The 19,494-nt window shown below is 36.4% G+C and overlaps 2 protein-coding genes across 3 annotated transcripts in view; one reads left to right on the top strand and one right to left on the bottom strand.

The window, feature by feature from the left end:
• The window catches only part of LOC128615629 (zinc finger protein 850-like), a 48,616-nt gene that overhangs the window by 11,108 nt on the left and 18,014 nt on the right, over positions 1-19,494 (top strand). Inside the window, exons 9-10 of the mRNA XM_053637856.1 lie at positions 304-1,377; positions 9,372-9,376. Coding sequence (XP_053493831.1) covers positions 304-1,377; positions 9,372-9,376 — 1,079 coding nt within the window. The remainder of the gene's footprint in view (positions 1-303; positions 1,378-9,371; positions 9,377-19,494) is intronic.
• LOC128615587 (zinc finger protein 664-like) lies at positions 10,106-15,057 on the bottom strand. 2 transcript variants are annotated; one of them, XM_053637799.1, is made up of 5 exons: positions 14,753-15,057; positions 14,279-14,373; positions 13,838-13,964; positions 12,723-12,985; positions 10,106-11,110 (listed from the first exon to the last, which is right to left on the bottom strand). In XM_053637799.1, the coding sequence occupies exons 2-5, from the start codon at positions 14,345-14,347 to the stop codon at positions 10,379-10,381; spliced, it is 1,191 nt and encodes a 396-aa protein (XP_053493774.1). In that variant the 5' UTR covers positions 14,348-14,373; positions 14,753-15,057; the 3' UTR covers positions 10,106-10,378. The 2 variants fall into 2 exon arrangements, with proteins under 2 accessions (XP_053493774.1, XP_053493773.1); XM_053637798.1 differs by having other exon boundaries at positions 12,720-12,985; positions 14,753-15,054.

Raw genomic sequence — 19,494 nt, 5'->3', positions numbered from 1 at the left:
GATGGGTTCAATGTGTTCAAAAAAGTATTTGTAGAAAAATTTTATTCATATTACATGTTACATGCATACATAACTTGGTATAATCTCAGTCTGTATACAGGTTTCTGCTTCTTAAAACGTGTTATTTTAATAAATATTATTTTGTGTGTTGTTTATTTTATACTGGTTTTGCTTTTATTATTGTTTGTATTGCTTCACTGGTATGATGAATAACCTCAGATAACGGTACTAATTCTTTGTGGATAGGTCCTAACCACCTAGTTTTGTTTAACACTGCGTTTTTCTATTCATTTTGTGTTCCAGAAACGAGCGGTTGTCCATTGAAAGGTTTCTCTTGCTCATTGTGTTCACTTTTCTATACATCACAAATTGACCTTCACGAACATATTAAGAGATGCCATGATGAGGAAAATACGAGCATGCTGAAATCAGAAGAAATTACACATGAAACTCCAAAAACTACAAGAATCTCTACATGTAAGCAAACACGCACTGGTCCTCGCGTTGTTAAGACTTCTCACAGACTGAAAGAAACTTACTACTGCTCACAGTGTGGGAAACGTTTTGCTGGACGGTTTCATCTGAAACAACACCAGCGCATTCACACAGGAGAAAAACCGTTTCACTGCTCACAGTGTGGGAAGCGTTTCGCTCGACAGAGTCATCTTCAAGCACATCAAACCATTCACACAGGAGACAAACTGTATCCATGCTCACAGTGTGGGAAACGTTTTAATCGAGAGAGTACTCTCCAACGGCACAGACGCATCCACACAGGAGAGAAGCCGTATCACTGTTCAGACTGTGGGAAGAGGTTCACTTACCAGAATGCACTCCAACGCCACCAGCGTGTTCATACTGGAGAAAAGCCCTATACCTGCTTAGAGTGTGGGAAGAGGTTTACTTACCGGAATGCACTCCAACGGCATCAGCGCGTTCATACTGGAGAAAAACCATACATCTGCTCAGAGTGTGGGAAGAGTTTCAGCCAATCAAATTCTCTCCAAATCCATCAGCTCATTCACACAGGAGAGAAGCCATATCCCTGCTCACAGTGTGGGAAGGTTTTTCTTCAACAGAATACTCTGCAAATACACCAGCGCATCCACACAGGAGAGAAGCCATTTCACTGTGGACAGTGTGGGAAGAGTTTTAATCAAGAAAATACTCTCCAGCGGCACCAGCGCACTCATACAGGAGAGAGGCCATACTACTGCTCACAGTGTGGGAAGACTTTTGCTCGACAGTGTAATCTCAAACGGCATGAACGCATTCACACTGGAGAGAAGCCGTATCAGTGCTCACAGTGTGGAAAACATTTTAATAGAGAGAGTACTCTCCAACGGCACCAGCACACTCACACTGGACAGAAGCTGTGTATCTGCTCACAGTGTGGCAAGAGTTTTACACGACAGAGTAATCTCAAAATACATCAGCAAATTCACACTGAAGAGAAGCAGTAGCACTGCTCACAGTGTGGGAAGAGTTTTATTCAATGAAGTCACCCCAACGTCACCAGAGTGTTCACCCATGGAAAAAAAAAACGTAGTGTTGCTATTTCAAATACCTTACTCAAATACAAGTTAAGACACTGTAAAGAGCTGTCAGCTTGTGGTACAAAAACAAAAGAACTTTATTTTGTGCGTGTGTTACAATAATTTGCATTCATTCTCAGCAAGTGTGGATTACTGAATAGAAAACTAATTTCATTTGATTAGTCTTGTTATCCTTTTTTCTCTTGTATATTAAACATGAAATTGTAATTAAAGGCAAATAGTAAGACAGTTTGGCTTGTTGCTGGTTCAACAGGGAACTAATCAAGAACACGTGCCTTAATGTTGAACTTTTTTAGTCATTATAATGTTTTAGTGTGCGCTGTTAAATTTATCTAATTTATTCATTTATAGTGTGGATATTTGAATTATTTTTTATAAATATTATCCTTGCGAAATTGAAGAAATGTAACATTGTGACATATACTGATTCTGTCTCCTGGCCCACAAACCCACATTGCCATTTATTATATGTATTCAGTCAAGACACACATATAAATGTGGCTCAGGTCCAATTTGAAAAGATATGATTTTTCATTCCACAGTCCGGAAAATAAGAATAAAATCTGTCATATTAAATAGAAAAAACTGATTTGTGTCACTTCAACCTGGTAATGTTTTTTAGCCTTAAATCCATCTGAACCAGTACTAACTGTTTTATATTTCATGCCTGCTCCTGATTGTGAAAACTTTAAACTAAAGAAATATACTGTGATGCTGTCGAGACACTTACAGTGTAAAATAAACACTCGCAACAAAGATAACAAAGTGAATCTGTTTCAGTTTAATCTTGTATTTTGATTTTAAATACTGGGAAAGGAAGAATTTGTAGGTCTTACACTTATTAATTTTAATTTGCCTGTTTGGTACAAAATATAAAAATAAATGTACTGACTAACCTTGCTAGCTAGGGAAACTTTCATTATGCCAACAATAAGAAGTAGAACATGTTGCCAATATTAGCTGATAGATTCAAGATAAATCTTTACCATTTAATTGTAAATTACACAAACAATGTTATGTTTTGGAATTACCAAGCTAGCTAACTAAGGTTTATTTATTTCTCCTTTTTCAGATTAGTTTCTTTTAAAAAGAAACCCTCACACAGAACCAGGCTAATCAGCAGCCATGGGCGCATGGCAGTTCTTCAACATAATATGGTGGGAATTCATTATCTTAGTGACTTACAGTACCTTATTTGCCAAAGGTAATTAAGCTACACATGATGATTGGATCTGCATTTGCATTTTTAAACTACAGCCTCTTAAAGTACAAGGTAGGTTAAAGGGAAACTTCATAGCTTAGCAGCTCTGCTAATAGTGGTACAATCCTAAATAGAGCCTACATCCTATGTAGACACTACTTAGTATATGAAACAATGGCATTTAAACACGATGTACTGTGCTATGTATCCATGAGAGCCATTAGGAACCCGGCCTCAGTACATTTCCTTTCTTTATTTAAAAAATGTTACTTTTTAGTGGTGTGTGTGTACTGTGCTTTTGAAAGGAATAATGGTTCCCCCATTATAATTAAATGGATATAATCTGATTCACTGAGTCTTCTAGCATTTTACCCTTTAGCATCCTTACTGTGAAACTTATGGAAGCCGGAGTTCTTTAGAAAATCTTATTTTATATTTTAGTATATAATAATTTAATATATCATAACGTGAATGGTTTTACTGCATGATTTAGTTGTATATTACCGGTGTTATATTACCTATGTTACCTGGTCCTACTTATATATATATATATATATATATATATATATATATATATATATATATATATATATATATATATATATAATATATAATATATAAAAGAGAGAAATAGTTTGTATATATTGTAACATTACTGTAACAAAGGTCAAAAAGATACATATTCTTACTCTCTATATCTAGGTCAAAGGTCATGATCATAAAATATATTTATAGTCATGTTAAATCAGGATCACATACATTCCTGACACAAATGTTACCATACATGGTGTGGCCATGTATATTCCAGACACCACACACGTTGCACACATGTTCTTTCTAACACTCTGAGGTAGGTCATAAAAATATATATAGTTATGTTAAATCTGGATCACATACATTCCTGACACAAACGTTACCATACATGGTACGGCCATATGTATTCCAGACACCACACACGTTGCACACACATGTTCTTTCTAACACTCTGAGGTAGGTCATAAAAATATATATAGTTATGTTAAATCTGGATCACATCCATTCCTGACACAAACGTTACCATACATGGTATGGCCATGTGTATTCCAGACACCCACACACGTTGCACACATCATCTTTCTAACACTCCAGGTAGGTCTAGGTCATAAAATATATATATAGTTATGTTAAATCGGGTTCCCATCTATTCCTGACACAAATGTTACCATACATGGTATGGCCATATGTATTCCAGACACCCACACACGTTGCACACGTCATCTTTCTAACACTCCAGGTAAGTCTAGGTCATAAAATATATATATAGTTATGTTAAATTGGGTTCCCATCTATTCCTGACACAAATGTTACCATACATGGTATGGCCATATGTATTCCAGACACCCACACACGTTGCACACATGTTCTTTCTAACACTCTATGGTAGGTCATTATATATATATATATATATATATATATATATATATATATATATATATATATATATATATATATATGTTAAATCGGGTTCCCATCCATTCCTGACACAAATGTTACTATACATGGAATGGCCATGTAGGTTCCCACTCTGAGGTAGATCATAAAAAATATATAGTTATGTTAAATCGGGTTCCCATACATTCCAGACACAAATGTTACCATACATGGTATGGCCATGTTTATTACACACACACATCCAAACAAAAATATGACACACACAAACACACTTTCTTTTCACATTATTTAAAAGGAATTTAAGTGTTATGTACTAAATTACCATAATTATGAACACAAGTTGTTAAGTTGACAATCGTTTTTAAAATTACGTTTCTCTATTTATATTGTCTGCAGTAGAATGCAGTCTTTTAAACCAGGAAAAATGGCTGCCTTTAAGTTGTATAACAATAGTAAGTAAAATCCAGTGTGATTTACATTACAAATCTCATACGTAACATCTCTGCAGGATTTATAGACGTTAAAGCACTGAATGAAATGAGCAATATAGACAAAAAGAAACACTCTGTGTCTACTACTTTTATCTCTCTCATAGAACTATCCACAGTCCAAAGGCTGTGGAACTAGAAGGCTACGTGTGCAAATGACAAATGATTTAAAAAATAAAATAAAAAATGTATCAATACATGAAATTAGATTACACAATATAGCTGAGGTTTACATGAATAAGCAGAAATGTAATCATGCTTATCTTTCCTATAGCACAAATGAAAAGCCCTCTCTAGATGAGCAGATTTGTCAAATGAAACTTTTTCCTTCTTATCCACTGCTACGGTAAACTAAAGAGTAGATATTCAAATTACACTGCTAAATATGACTAGCATTAGCTACGTGTAGTAGTGCAAAATAGTCCATCAAATGTATTAGCAGGTGTAGCCTATACACGAGTCCACTATTGGTCATATCACTATTGAGAACATGCCCCAAATTCATTGCTTTAGTAGAATTTAATTGTAAGTGAAATGATACTCACATTGTAATGTCCTTAGTATTTGTTCAGTCTACAGGTCCTCTAACACTCTGTTAAATGAATAAATGTAAATGTACTACAACGTAATTTTTTTTTAAATCAATTAATGCAGAAATTACACACAATATTAAGTTGATGTAATTATCAACATTATTATGTCAACACAACTCATCAAAATAATGTGTACGACTTTAAATATTTAATTAATTCAATAAATTAGAATTTTTATCTTCAATTCAATTCAATTCAATTTTATTTGTATAGCGCTTTTTACAATAGACATTGTCTCAAAGCAGCTTTACAGAAATATCAACATGGTATACAGATATTAAAGGTGCGAATTTATCCCAACTGAGCAAGCCACTGAGTGGCGACGGTGGCAAGGAAAAACTCCCTAAGATGTTTTAAGAGGAAGAAACCTTGAGAGGAACCCGACTCAGAAGGGAACCCATCCTCATCTGGGTAACAATAGATAGTGTGAAAAAGTTCATTATGGATTTATATGAAGTCTGTATGGCCTTAGGAGCAGCCGTAGTCCCAGCAGTCTGGAATTAAAGAAGATTTGAGCTCCATCCAGAGGCAGAAAGGATCTGGATCTCTAGTATCTCCATAAATTCGTGTGGGGCTCGGCGAAAGGAGAGAGGGAGAAAAAAGATAATTATGACTGCGAAGTAGTAGAACAGAATCTAGTCAGGGTAGGCTTGAGTAAACAAATACGTTTTAAGCCTAGACTTAAACACTGAGACTGTGTCTGAGTCCCGAACACTAATAGGAAGACTGTTCCATAACTGTGGGGCTCTATAAGAGAAAGCTCTTCCCCCTGCTGTAGCCTTCACTATTCGAGGTACCGTCAAATAGCCTGCATCTTTTGATCTAAGTAGGCGTGGCGGATTATATAAAACCAAAAGGTTGCTTAGATATTGTGGCGCGAGACCATTTAGTGCTTTATAGGTTAATAAAAGTATTTTATAGTTAATGCGAGATTTTACTGGGAGCCAATGCAGTATTGATAATATCGGTGTGATATGGTCGTACCTTCTAGTTCTAGTTAGGACTCTAGCAGCTGCATTCTGGACTAACTGGAGCTTATTTATATTCCTACTGGAACATCCAGACAGTAAGGCATTACAGTAATCTAATCTAGAGGTGATGAATGCATGAACTAGTATTTCCGCATCATGTAGTGACAATATGTTTCTTATTTTAGAAATATTTCTGAGATGAAAGAAGGCTATCCTAGTAATATTATCTACATGAGCATCAAATGATAGGCTGGAGTCAATAATCACTCCAAGGTCTTTAACTGCTGCACATGATGAAACAGAAAGACCATCCAGAGTAACCATGTGATCAGAAAGATTACTTCTAGCTACACGTGGGCCTAATAAAAGTATTTCTGTTTTATCAGAATTAAGTAGAAGGAAGTTAGTTAACATCCAATGTCTAATGTCCTTTACACAATCCTCAGCTTTACTAAGCTTCTGTCTGTCCTCTGGCTTCGCTGAAACATACAACTGTGTATCATCAGCATAACAGTGGAAGCTAATTCCATGTTTACGAATAATTTGACCTAGGGGTAGCATATATAAAGTAAAGAGCAGTGGGCCTAAAACAGAACCCTGTGGAACTCCAAAAGTAACCTCAGTACGCATGGAGAATTCACCATTTACATCTACGAACTGATAACGATCGGTCAGATAAGACCTGAGCCAGGAGAGGACTGTTCCCTTAATACCAACAACATTTTCTAATCTATCAAGGAGAATAGTGTGATCTATAGTATCAAAAGCTGCACTAAGGTCGAGTAACACAAGCAGAGAGAAGTAACACAAGCAGAGAGATCTTGCAACCACACATTAAATTTAGATTGTGGGGGTTTGTTTTGTATAGCTCCACTGTTAGAAAATACATGATGGTTGAATGTGAACATAAATTAGTAGAATGTAAGCTTGTGAAATAAATGAAACTTTATTGATTGCACTTTTGAGAAAATGGCATGACGTTGAATAAAAATTTACTGAAATAAATACTCTAAAACATTGATATACCCGGAGAAATGTAAAAAAAAAAAAAAAAAAAGTTTTTACATACCTTCTAAATAGGTCCCTTTAGGAGGTAAACGTTTTAAAGACGGTGTTTTATAAGAAACGCGCGTATTACATGCTTTCTAAACCTAACCCTTTAGGATGTAAAATGTTTAAAGTGTTGCTTAAAAGAATCGAGAGTTTTGTTTAAACTAGAAGACACATTTTCCGGGTGATGTCTTGTAGGCCTATACACACTGTCCTACACATGTGTTTTCCCGGGGTGACAGTTCTGTAGATAGTGTAAATTTTACATTTATGAGCTCTGGTGACAGTGTCTGAAGTGTGTGTATGTGGGTGTGTGGGTGTGCGTGCGTGTGTGTGGGTGTGTTAGAGAGAGTGAGAGAGAGAGAGAGAGAGCGAGAGAGAGAGAGAGAGAGCGAGAGAGAGAGAGAGAGAGTCATGTGTTTCCTGGGGGTTTGCTGACCAGAATGCTTACAGTGTGTTTATGTTAATGAATTAAGGGACGAGTCGTGTGTTTCAGGGTTTTACGATCCCTACCAATGTGTACATTTGTGGTTTAAGTGAATCTTTGTTTCTGAAATTACTTCTGTGGTAATTATCAGTTTGTGTAACTAATCTATCAGAAAATACTAGACCTGGTGACTGAATGTGGTAGATGTATTAGAATTTTGGACATGTTATGCATGTGTAGCTCCCTATGTATATGATCTATGTGTAATCCTTCTGTCAAGAAATGAACAGACTGAGGTTTGTGAAATAATTTAACTATTTATTGGCTACGTTGTTGAGAAAAACATTGTGATGTGTAAAACATTTATACAGTCCTTCAAGGCTGTATGATGTCGTTGTTCTCTTTTACTGAAAGAAAGGTCAAAACCATCAGTGTTATTCGTTGTGAAGACTGAAATGACAATATGTCTGAAGAAAATGAAAATATGTATTACATATCCTACCTTCTAACCAGGTTATTTTAAGGGTGAAAAAACCTTTTTTAAAGACGGTGTTTTAAAAGAATCGTTCATTTTGTTTAAACTATAAACAAGATTTCAGAAAATGGTTCGCCAACGAGGATACTTACACAGAACTGTCGCTAAATACATAAGCTTTTGTCTATGCTTTTACATCCCATGTCCCAGCAGTACATTTATGACCTCTGGTGACCATGTGGGTGTGCGGGGGTGGGTGTGTGAGAGAGAGAGAGAGACACAGCTGTTCTTTTGGGGGTTTTGCTGACCAGAATTCTTACAAATGTGTTTGTTAAGGAATTAAAGGGAGTCGTGTGTCTCAGTGTTAAAATAATGGTTAAGACGTTGTAGTTAAAACACAGAAGAAACTCTGCAACTATCTGTTACAATGTCTGCTCCGAGAAATCCTAATACCCTTAGAAGATTGCTGTGTATTCACCAACAAGAGGACCTGTTGAAATGAGAGAGGACCTGACTTTTGCTCCAAAAAAACCAAAAAAAACAAAAAACAAAAAAAACCCAAGAGGTTAGTTTGACAATTTATTAATGAAGGTAATGTAAAGACGTTGTTGTTTAACCCTGAGCAGGGCGTCAACAACTCCAAAGATCGTGTCTTAAGTCCGAGGTTTTAGTTAGGAGGTAGAAAACATTTAAAGATGGTGTTTTAAAAGAAACAAGTGTTTCATCCTTAATGGTAAAAAAGAAAAATGGTTGTACTCCAATATGAATAAAACGGTGGCAACACACTGAGTACATTTCTGTTCCACAGTCTATAAGGATCCCCAAACTTCACGTAGTGTGAAAAATATATACACCCTCTGTGACTATGTTACTTAAGGTTTAAACATTTTTATTTTGTGATGGCAGCAAGACAAAACGGTTGTGCATTTGGTATCTGGTGATTTCAGAATTAGGCCCCAAATGTCAAATATGTTTTGTGTATGGCTTTGTCAGGCAAATACCTCAGAGTGTTAGAAAGAACATGTGTGGAACGTGTGTCTGTGTTTATCCGTAACGGATGGGAACCTACATGGCCATTCCATGTACAGTAACATTTGTGTCAGGAATGGATGGGAACCTGATTTAACATAACTATATATATATATATTATGACCTAGACCTACCTGGAGTGTTAGAAAGATGATGTGTGCAATGTGTGTGGGTGTCTGGAATACACATGGCCATACCATGTATGGTAACGTTTGTGTCAGGAATGTATGTGATCCAGATTTAACATAACTATATATATTTTTATGACCTACCTCAGAGTGTTAGAAAGAACATGTGTGTGCAACGTGTGTGGTGTCTGGAATACACATGGCCATACCATGTATGGTAACGTTTGTGTCAGGAATGTATGTGATCCAGAAATGTGATCCATGAAAGAAAGCCAACACAAATCCATAAATAAAAACAAATAAAATAGGACATCCAATTATAGACAAGGAACCGTCTGTGTACGCAGAACCGTAAGCTGAAGATTTAGTGCTCGCTTATTAATATTATATTACATTTTACTGCCTTTCCTCTCATGCTTCATTTTGAGTCAAAATAACGTCTACTTGTCTTTTAGAATTTACCCTCATTGTTCATTTCACACTCCCAGCGGTCTGTGCACTTTACCGTTTGTGGAGTTCTGTTGGTTTCACTTCATGAAAATGAACTGTATCAGGAATAGGATTTACACTTTATGGGTTATCAAGATATTCACACAAGTATGAAGAAAAGTAGTGGTGCTGAAACCTGTGGAAACAGTTGGAAAATGTATGTCTGACTTGGTTTATATACAACTTTACTTAAAAATGTATAAATGAGGCCTGTTGTACCTACATTTACACATATTAATACACTGAATTGTTCTAACTCTGGAACTTGAAAATGCACAGACATTTGTCATTTTAATTTATGCTATGTTTATTGTGGAGTGTAATGAATACATTGTGATTTTACAAAAAAAGACAAACAAAAAAAACATTTCTTTGACAAATATAGACCACATTTCTGCTGGGAAAGTCCATGGGAACTAAATCAATATTTTTTTCCATTCATTCTTTAGTAACTGCTTTATTCTGGTCAGGGACACAGTGGATCCAGAGCAAACTCGTATGTCAGAAGTTGATGACTTTGTGTTAGTGAATTTGTCTTTCCTAAGTGTTTTGTCCTTGATCACACTGCTTCTCCTGTGTGTGAATGCGCTGGTGTGTTTGCAGACCAGTTAGTTGGGTAAAACACTTTCCACATTCTGAGCAGTGATATGGCTTCTGTCCTGTGTGAATGAGCTGGTGTCTTTTGTAATTACCGTAATGGGAAAAACCCTTCCCGCACTCTCCGCAGTGATACGGCGTCTCTCCTGTGTGAGTACGTTGATGTACTTGGAAAACACCTGGTTGGGTAAAAAACTTATCACAAACTGAGCAGTGATACGGTTTATGTCCTGTGTGAGTGCGTTGATGTAACTCGAAGTTTTGCTTATAGGCAAAACTCTTCCCACATTCTGAGCAGTGATATGGCTTCTCTCCTGTGTGAATGCGTTCATGTACATTAGCTTGACTCCAGTTAGAAAAACTCTTCCCACACTGTGCGCAGTGATACGGCTTCTCTCCTGTGTGAACACGCCGGTGTTGTAGGAGACCATTCAGTCGATTAAAAGTCTTCCCACACTCTGAGCACTTATATGGCTTCTCTCCTGTGTGAATGCGCTCGTGGAGTTTGAGAGCAATCTGTCGATTGAAAGTCTTCCCACACTGCGAGCATTCATAAGGCTTTTCTCCTGTATGAATGCGTTCATGGGGTTTAAATGCAGACAGACTGGGAAAACACTTCCCACAGTGTGAGCATTGGTATTCCTTTTTAAGCCGCTGGTGTACTTTGACTTTTCTCTGTTGGGTAAAAAAAAAAAAACATTATACCTTAATATGTGAAGGTTCTGCTTAATTATACCTTAAAATATGAAGGTGAAACTGGTCTTTTCCCACAAAATTTAGAAGTAAACCTCTACAGAACTGTAATATTTCACATTCAAGGTATCCACTGGTTTCAATATTGCTGTATTTCCTAGTCAGCTATTTTGAATGTTCGTTTTTTTTTTTTTTTAAGTGGTTCATCTAAAGCACAAGACATTTGCCAAACAGCTAAAGTAGTACCATGCAGACCAAAAATAACTTCTTAACATTAATTAATTTAAAAAGTATTTTCATGGAATATCCCATATCATGTACAGCGCCCTCCAGAAATATTGGCACCCTGGGTAAATATTAGCAAAGAACACCGTTAAAAATTGTCTATTGTTTAACTTTTGACCTTTTGTTCAAAAGTTACACAAAATATTCTGCTCTCGTGGACATCAAACAATTGCTAACACAACACAGGTTTATTTAAAAAAATTCATTTATTAAATATGGGTGCACAACAATTATTGGCACCCCTATGAATTCATGAGAAAAATGTATTTTAAGTATATTCCCATTGAGAGATTTGATTTTATATATATTATATATATTTTTTATTACGTACACCTGGGTTAGTAGGAACGGGAAATTGTTCAACCATGTCTATACCATGAGGGGTATAAATATGAGGTAACACACAGGCCAAATTCACTTGGTCATTAATAACAATGGGTAAGAGCGAGGAATATAGCTGTGATGTGCGGCAAAAGGATGTTGAGCTTCACAAAATGGGAAATGTCTATAAGAAGATAGCATTGAAAATGCTCATTTCCATTATCAGGGCAATAATTAAGAAGTTCCAGTCAACTGGAAATGTTATGAATCGACCTGGAATTGGACGTGTCTCTATATCGTCTCAACACACTGAAGAGGACGGTTCGAGTGGATAAAAAAAAATCTCCAAGGATCACAGCTGGAGAATTGCAGAAGTTAGTTGTCTCTTGGGGACAGAAAGTCTCCAAAACTACAATCCGAAGTCACCTACATCACTACTGTAGTTGTTTGGACACGTATACACTACTGCACATCTATATTTAACAAAGATGATTTTTTTATAAACCTGTATTTGCAATTGTTTGATATTCATGAGAATAAAGTACTTTTGTGATTTTTTTAAATCAAAGATCAAAAAGGTTACACAATACACGCCTTCTTTTTAAATATTTACCAAGGGTGCCAATAGTAATAGAGTATTACTAGTAGTATTTTCATAGGATACAACATATCATGTGTCACATGTACATCATGCATTTTCTGTGCATCACTTAAGTAAATATTTCAGCATTGTCTATTTAAGCCCGACATTTTCTCAAATAAAAGCTGAATATGCCAACAAATGTGGTAGGCAACAGACAAAATCAGTACGCAATACTTCCCACTGTAAATGGCTGATCATCATAACATTGCTTTTGATAAAATGGCTTACCATTCACAAAGGAAAATAATTTACAATTTAAAAACACAACCTGGACCCTAATGATCACCATTCATTATTATATTGATAAGTGCACAATTATTAAAAACTGAAAAACAAACCAACCACCCAAGAGAAGGGACTCGTCATAGCATCCTCTTGTTCAGTTGCGTCTCCCTGGCTAGGCCCACAGTGTGCAGCTGAAACAGTCTCTCCCGTATTAAACACTGCATCAGGATTAGCAGGGTCCTGGAGTTCTACCCCTGGTGGACAGGTCTGTCCGGCTTGGTTGGTGACTCCTATTGCTACAGGGGTGTCAGGGATGAAGACATCTGGAGATGACACCACCTTACGATTGTCGAAGAAGGAGCTGCAATAGTCTGCAAGACTATCTGAAACGAGAGGACGTGACATCTAGAAAATTAACTTCATCAAATAAAATATATAGTAAAAACACACACACACACAACATACATAAAAATTCACAACTATAAGAGTGGCTACAGTGAAAATTAAGAAGTTTCTAGCCCATTTTTGAATGTTTTTCCTTTCTTTTTATTATATGCTTTTAAATATCATAATTACAATTATATAATTACATGTTGTATGTTACTTATTTGGCAGAACTTTCTAGGTTTCTCAGGTACATCATTTGTTTAATCTAAAAGAATGGAGTGAAAGTTTGTTAAAATTAAAATTTTGTATTTGTTTTGTTGTACACCGTGTTGCTTCTAAGCTGGAAAGCTGAAAAATCACACTCTGTCAGTGATACGTTTTCCAATGCCGGTCGTGAGAATGGTTATGGCAGTTGATAATACAGAAAGTGTTTACCATGTCAACGCGTTTTTAAATTGGATCATCAACATCTAATGCCACAACTACTTGGTCTAAACCTAAAAATCCCACAATGCATTGCATATCTCACTTCGGCTGACGTCACGATTCCATTCTCTATAATTCCTTCCCCATACCCTTTAAGGTATGAAATACACAAACTGACACAAATTTTATGGTTTCAATGGCTGAAAAAATGTTCACAGTAAGACGTGAACATAGAATTACGTCAATAATAATTTGATTTTAAATTACAGTGGTCAGGAGTCAGTGTGAGGAAGGCATGATGATGAAAGACAGATTACAGTGTGGACTGATGCTGGTCTTTGGTTGGTGTGATGTGTCTTATTATTACACCTAGAATATCTGTTTAAAAACAAAGAAACACCCCCACACCAATATTATCTTACATAGAGAGTCTTGTTTAGGTTCTTCTTTTAGATGTTTCTCCTGCATTCCTCCATTTTGTTGATCCACTGAGCTGTATGTGTCTTCACCTAAAGTGGTAGAAGTGCTTGCCTGCACATTTTCCCAAAGCTAATGACCAGGGGGGAAAAAAGCATTGATACACATTTAGAACAAAACAAGGTATAAATCTAAAGTTAATAAGTTTTAGCTTCTCAGTCTGAAAACAGTTATAAGTTACTTTTCTACTCGGCCATTACTATGATGGATTAGCAAGCTAGCTTTGTTGTTAAGGTCTAGGGAATATAAAACATGTACACTTTTTTTTTTTTTTTTTTTTTACAGTTTCCCTTGAATACATAAACTGCTAAAAGATAGGTCATGTGCATATCCATTCTAAACATTATGTAAAAAGTGCCTTGGCTTTTCTTTTCACCAACTTTTACCTGTGAGCAAGCAGCTGTGACAGTCTGTGACGATTTTCTTAAACAGTCTTGTCTGGCTTCTGATTTCATTATAAGAGGTCTAAATGGTTGCAACACTGGCAATAAAACAAAAAACAATCATTCATGACCACCCAACTCCAAAATTGTCAGTAAATTAACACTCATAATCAGGCATATAACTAACACTTAATTACAAAGTACTTAACAACTATATAAATAAATAACCAGAAAAGCCATTGTTCAAGAAATGTAAACAAATTCAAATACAATTCAGGAAAATTCAGTTCAGAAAGACACAAAAATCAATTATATACACATTTTTCAGCAAAAAAAAAAAACAACAAATGATATACACACACACACACACACACGAGTTACTGTAACATTTCACTGAAAGTGAATCCCAGAAGACTTTTTATATTTTGTTCTATCAGACTGATATACAATGCACTACACAGACTGTGTTAATCCTACCTGCTGCACTTAGGCTACAAAGGACGTAGAGATTCACGTGGGATTCAGTTCCGTTTAACTTTCCTTTAACTTAAAACAAAATATAGCGAACCACATAAAAAAAATAATATACTATAAACTCGGAATAATTTCAATAGAAATCTGATTTGCTGTGCAGGATACCGAACTCTCCACGCCACAAAATGGAGTAGAGTGAATGACCCCTTCTTTACTTCTTTTTCTTCTTCTTCCTCCTCCTCCTCCTCCTCTTCTTCTTCTTCTTCTTTGGTGTTTTACGGCAGTTGGCATCCATAATGTTGCATTACTGCCACCTGCTGTCTGACTGTAACTTACTACTTCTTAATTAAATTCGTCCTCCTTAAGAAATTAAACAAAAATCTCCGTCCTGGGTCATTATTTCCACTATCTACTATACTTTTTTACATTATACTCTATTTCTAGAGCTGATTCTTCAACTCTTGTCTTCTTGTATAAATGTCTTACATGATATAAGGATGTGCTTAATTAATTGTCTCCTCCTCCTGACATTCATCACATAGTCCTGTCGGGTGTTTTCCTATATGAAGAGTTTTGTTTAACATGCAATGTCCAATCCTCAGTCTGCTTATTATGACTTGTTCCTTCATTTTATTTCCTTTCTTACTTTCCATACATATTATATTTTGTATCATGTAGGCTACAAATGTCTCCCTTTGATTTCATTATCCCACTACTGCTGCCATTTTCCCCATTATTTTCTTCCACACTAGACTCTTCCCTTCTGCTTTTGATAATTTAATTTTGACCTCAACGTGTTCATTTTTTTTCTTTTGTTTTTATTCTTATGGCTGTCAGTCTACTTTCTCGTGGATGCCCACATGTGCTGGTACCCACATAGATATGTTGCTTCTCCCTTGCCTGCTTATTCTTGAGTTTGTAAATAAAATCGCATAAAGTAATTCCTGATGGTTTCTAGTTACACCAGACTTTATACTCATAAGGGCAGGTTGTGGGCAGGGCTTAAATAAATAAAAGCCTAAAAACCATGTATGATTATGTCTGTAACTAATTCATGGCTTTAAGTTTAACAGGCAGTTAGAATATAGCCCAGTCCAGATCCATTTCTCATGGTTTAACACATGTATTAGGAGTGTAACGCAAGGACACTTTCTGTATCTGCATTTATTTATTGCTCCAAATACTGGTATCTGTATACAGAATCCAGGAAATGTTTGTTTCTTTGTTTTTCAATTAAATACCAAGTGGTAACTTATAGGCCTACTATATAACACTATAGTGTCATGTGTTTATGTTGATTGTAAAATATGAACTGACATTATTATATAATTCTCTGGGTCTGTATCTTATCTGAGACTCTGAGTTAGAGTTAGTTACCTGGATGCGGTCATCAATCACATTAGGGATGAGTGATGCTAACCTAGACCCTCACCTGAGGTAATAACTTTACTTTAGCATAAAGCATGCAGTAATGTTAGACATTCCCATGACCTTTATGAAGGTTAACGATGAACTAGCATTACAGCCATTCACCATGATGTCATACAGAGAGTGGGTTAACGTTAACTTAAATTAGCAAGTGTTCTGGACAAGGCAAGGAGATTTGTAAGAAGATGCATCAAGTCCAATTCTTACATCTGTCAAATGTTTTAATGATTTTAATGAATGTCACCTGAATTCCATGCAATTGTTTGTTTATTTTGTGAGCATTTTAGCATACAACACAAACTGAATTTTAGGATAATTGTAGGGGGAAAAAATTATAAGCAACACATGTTTGATTGGAAATGTACTAATACACTGGTTGTCTTGAAAGCAACACAAAATGTGTTGTCCTTAATTAGACACGCAGGTGTGTTCACAATTAACACAGGATGAGGTGATTTTTTTTTTTAACGCATCTATTTTAAGAGGGGATCCATGTGTGTGGCGAATATTCACCAAAGCTGATTTGCTTTGTTTACTGGTTTGATGTTTACATTGCCAGTAGGCATAGCAACAACACACTATGTTGATTTTTAAGTTGTGCAAGCAAACTTCGTCTGTGGAGACGATTACACCTCCGTCTGACGGTGACTGAGGTCTTGTTGGGTATAAAAGGAAACATTAACATAAACCGTTAAATGCACTAATTCAGTGGTTTTCAAAGTGAGGGCCGCCAGGGGGCGCCTCAACAATTTGGTGTGAAAAATAAATAAATATGTTTTCTTTTTCTCACTCTCAGACACACACACAATTAATTCCTAATGTAATGTAAAGATGTAATTATTAATAAAAAATAATATATTCAGAAGTCAGTATTTTTAATGTGTTTTAAAGACATCTTGCAAAAGGGGGGGCCTCGGTCAAATTTTAACGCCGTTTGAGGGGGCCTTGCCCTGGAAAGGTTTGGGAACCTCTGTACTAATTCATTTGTTATCTGTTTGGCTATTTTGCTAATGCTAGCACCATCGCATTACGTACGTATGACGTAATTTTCCCGCGACCGGAAAATAATATGAACTTCCAGTCCAATACCGAAAGTGTGACATTTTGTACGATAACTTCCTTCTAAAATCCACACACTAGACTGCAGAGTATAAGTATATGTATAGTATGTAATTTGGGACAGAGTAAGTCGCTTGTTTACAGAACAACAACAACAAAAAAGCTTCCGGTCGTCATCGATGACATCATTACAGGAAACCAACACACGCTTGTTTGTGGAAGTTGATGTGAAAGATCTCTTCCTTCTCCACACGCGCTTCGGATCTCTGATACAGTTAAAGTACCAGGGGAGACCAACAGTCAATGCACAGATGTACAATTAAATTTTGGACACTTCTCATTCCATTGATAGAAAATAGATTTGGTGACAGTGAAGTCATTTTTCAGGATGATAATGCCTCTTGCCACAGAGCAAAAAGTGTTAAAGCTTTTCTTCAGGAAAGACACATCAACAAAATGACATGGCCGGCAAATAGTCTGGATCTCAATCCAACTGAAATTTTATGGTAGAAAGTAAAGAACTGGTCTACGACAAGGTCCCATCCTGCAAATCTGATCTGTCAAATGCTATTCGAGAAAATTGGAACCAGCTTGGTGGAGAATATGGTTTTTCATTAGTGAAGTCCATGCCTCAAAGAATTCAAGTCATCATAAAAGCCTGAACAGCAGTAACAAAGTACGAATTGTGATTTGTTTTATGTTGATGATTCCATATTTTTTTCCCTCTACTTTATCTGGAAAATGTATGCTATTTATAAATATAATTACATTTAATTTGTTTTAGGTATGTTTAAGCTATTAAACAAAATATAATTTTGTGTCATATCTGTGATTTGTTTATTTGCTACGAAGTAAAAAATCTGGATGAGCATCCTCTAAGTGTGGTGATTCCATCATTTTTGCCAGGAATTGTACAAATGTTTAACCTCCTTTCGGTGCTCCACTCTCCTGTCCAGTTGGTGGCGATAATTCACCAATGCCGGTTTGCTAACCACCAATAAACCTCTGAAGAAGAAGAAGAAGAAGAACAAGAACAACACACGCTTGGACTCGCATCTTCATGTGAAAGAGCGCTTCGGATCTGCGTAACGTCACTAAAGGTGAGTTCATCTGAAAGTTACCACCTGAGCTACTCGGTTAACAGGTTAGTGGAGATTCTGGAGTCATGAATCTCTGTATTTTTCTTCCAGTGTCCTGATTCTTTACACCTCTTATAATGAAATCAGAGTCCAGACGCCGCTCTTTAGGAAAATCTCCACAGACTCCTGCTGCTCCTGGCTCAAAGGTAAAGTTTAGTCATGTGTCTGATTTCTCTTTTAGTTTTTAAACTCTGAGAAACACCCGCAGGAATTCTATGAAGGAAAAATAAATAGATCACTTTTCACCTGCGCCTGGGTAACAACAGTCCATCTGTCAGAACTTCTGTATTCTCGTGCTGGTGTGCGCTTACACAACTACCACACTGTCTAGTGTCAAAAACCAGCTGTCTTTAGGTTTTAAGATTTCACTTGACTTTTCACTTTTTTTTTTTGGCAACAAAAGTGAGTACACCCCTAAATGAAAATGTCCAAATTGGGCCCAATTAGCCATTTTCCCTTCCCGGTGTCATGTGACTTGTTAGTGTTAAAAGGTCTCAGGTGTGAATGGGGAGTAGGTGTGTTAAATTTGGTGTCATCGCTCTCACACTCCCTCATACTGGTCACTGGAAGTTCAACATGGCACCTCATGGCAAAGAACTCTCTGAGGATCTGAAAAAAAGAATTGTTGCTCTACATAAAGATGGCCTAGGCTATAAGAAGATTGCCAAGACCCTGACACTGAGCTGCAGCACGGTGGCCAAGACCATACAGCGGTTTAAAAGGACCGATTAAAATGAACATTCACAGTGGTTTTGACATTAGTAAACTTGGGCTGAAATAAATGGAATTACGTTAAGTACAAAGCTGTTAAAACACCTTTTCACAGGTGCATATTAATTATATTTGAGCATGTAGAGAATGATGTGTATGTAATGAATATATTGGCGTGATATGTTTAGGTCACAGAAATTGGGCTCGGTGGATGTTCCCTGCGTTCCCGAAGGAGAATTCTGAGATAAATGACTGTCCCTTTGCACTTTTCTGTGTGGACAGTTGGGCGTTCTGAGTACAGTGCATTGCAGAATAATTATACCATAGTACAGTTAAATTCAGAAGGTGTTGATCAACTTTCCAATAACATCACAGATCTGAATATTTTGGACATTCTATTATGTTATT

This window comes from Ictalurus furcatus, chromosome 12 (assembly GCF_023375685.1).
Source record: "Ictalurus furcatus strain D&B chromosome 12, Billie_1.0, whole genome shotgun sequence".
NCBI lineage: Eukaryota > Metazoa > Chordata > Actinopteri > Siluriformes > Ictaluridae > Ictalurus > Ictalurus furcatus.
Note: the sequence above shows the minus strand (reverse complement) of the source record. Positions and strands in the feature narration are given on the sequence as shown.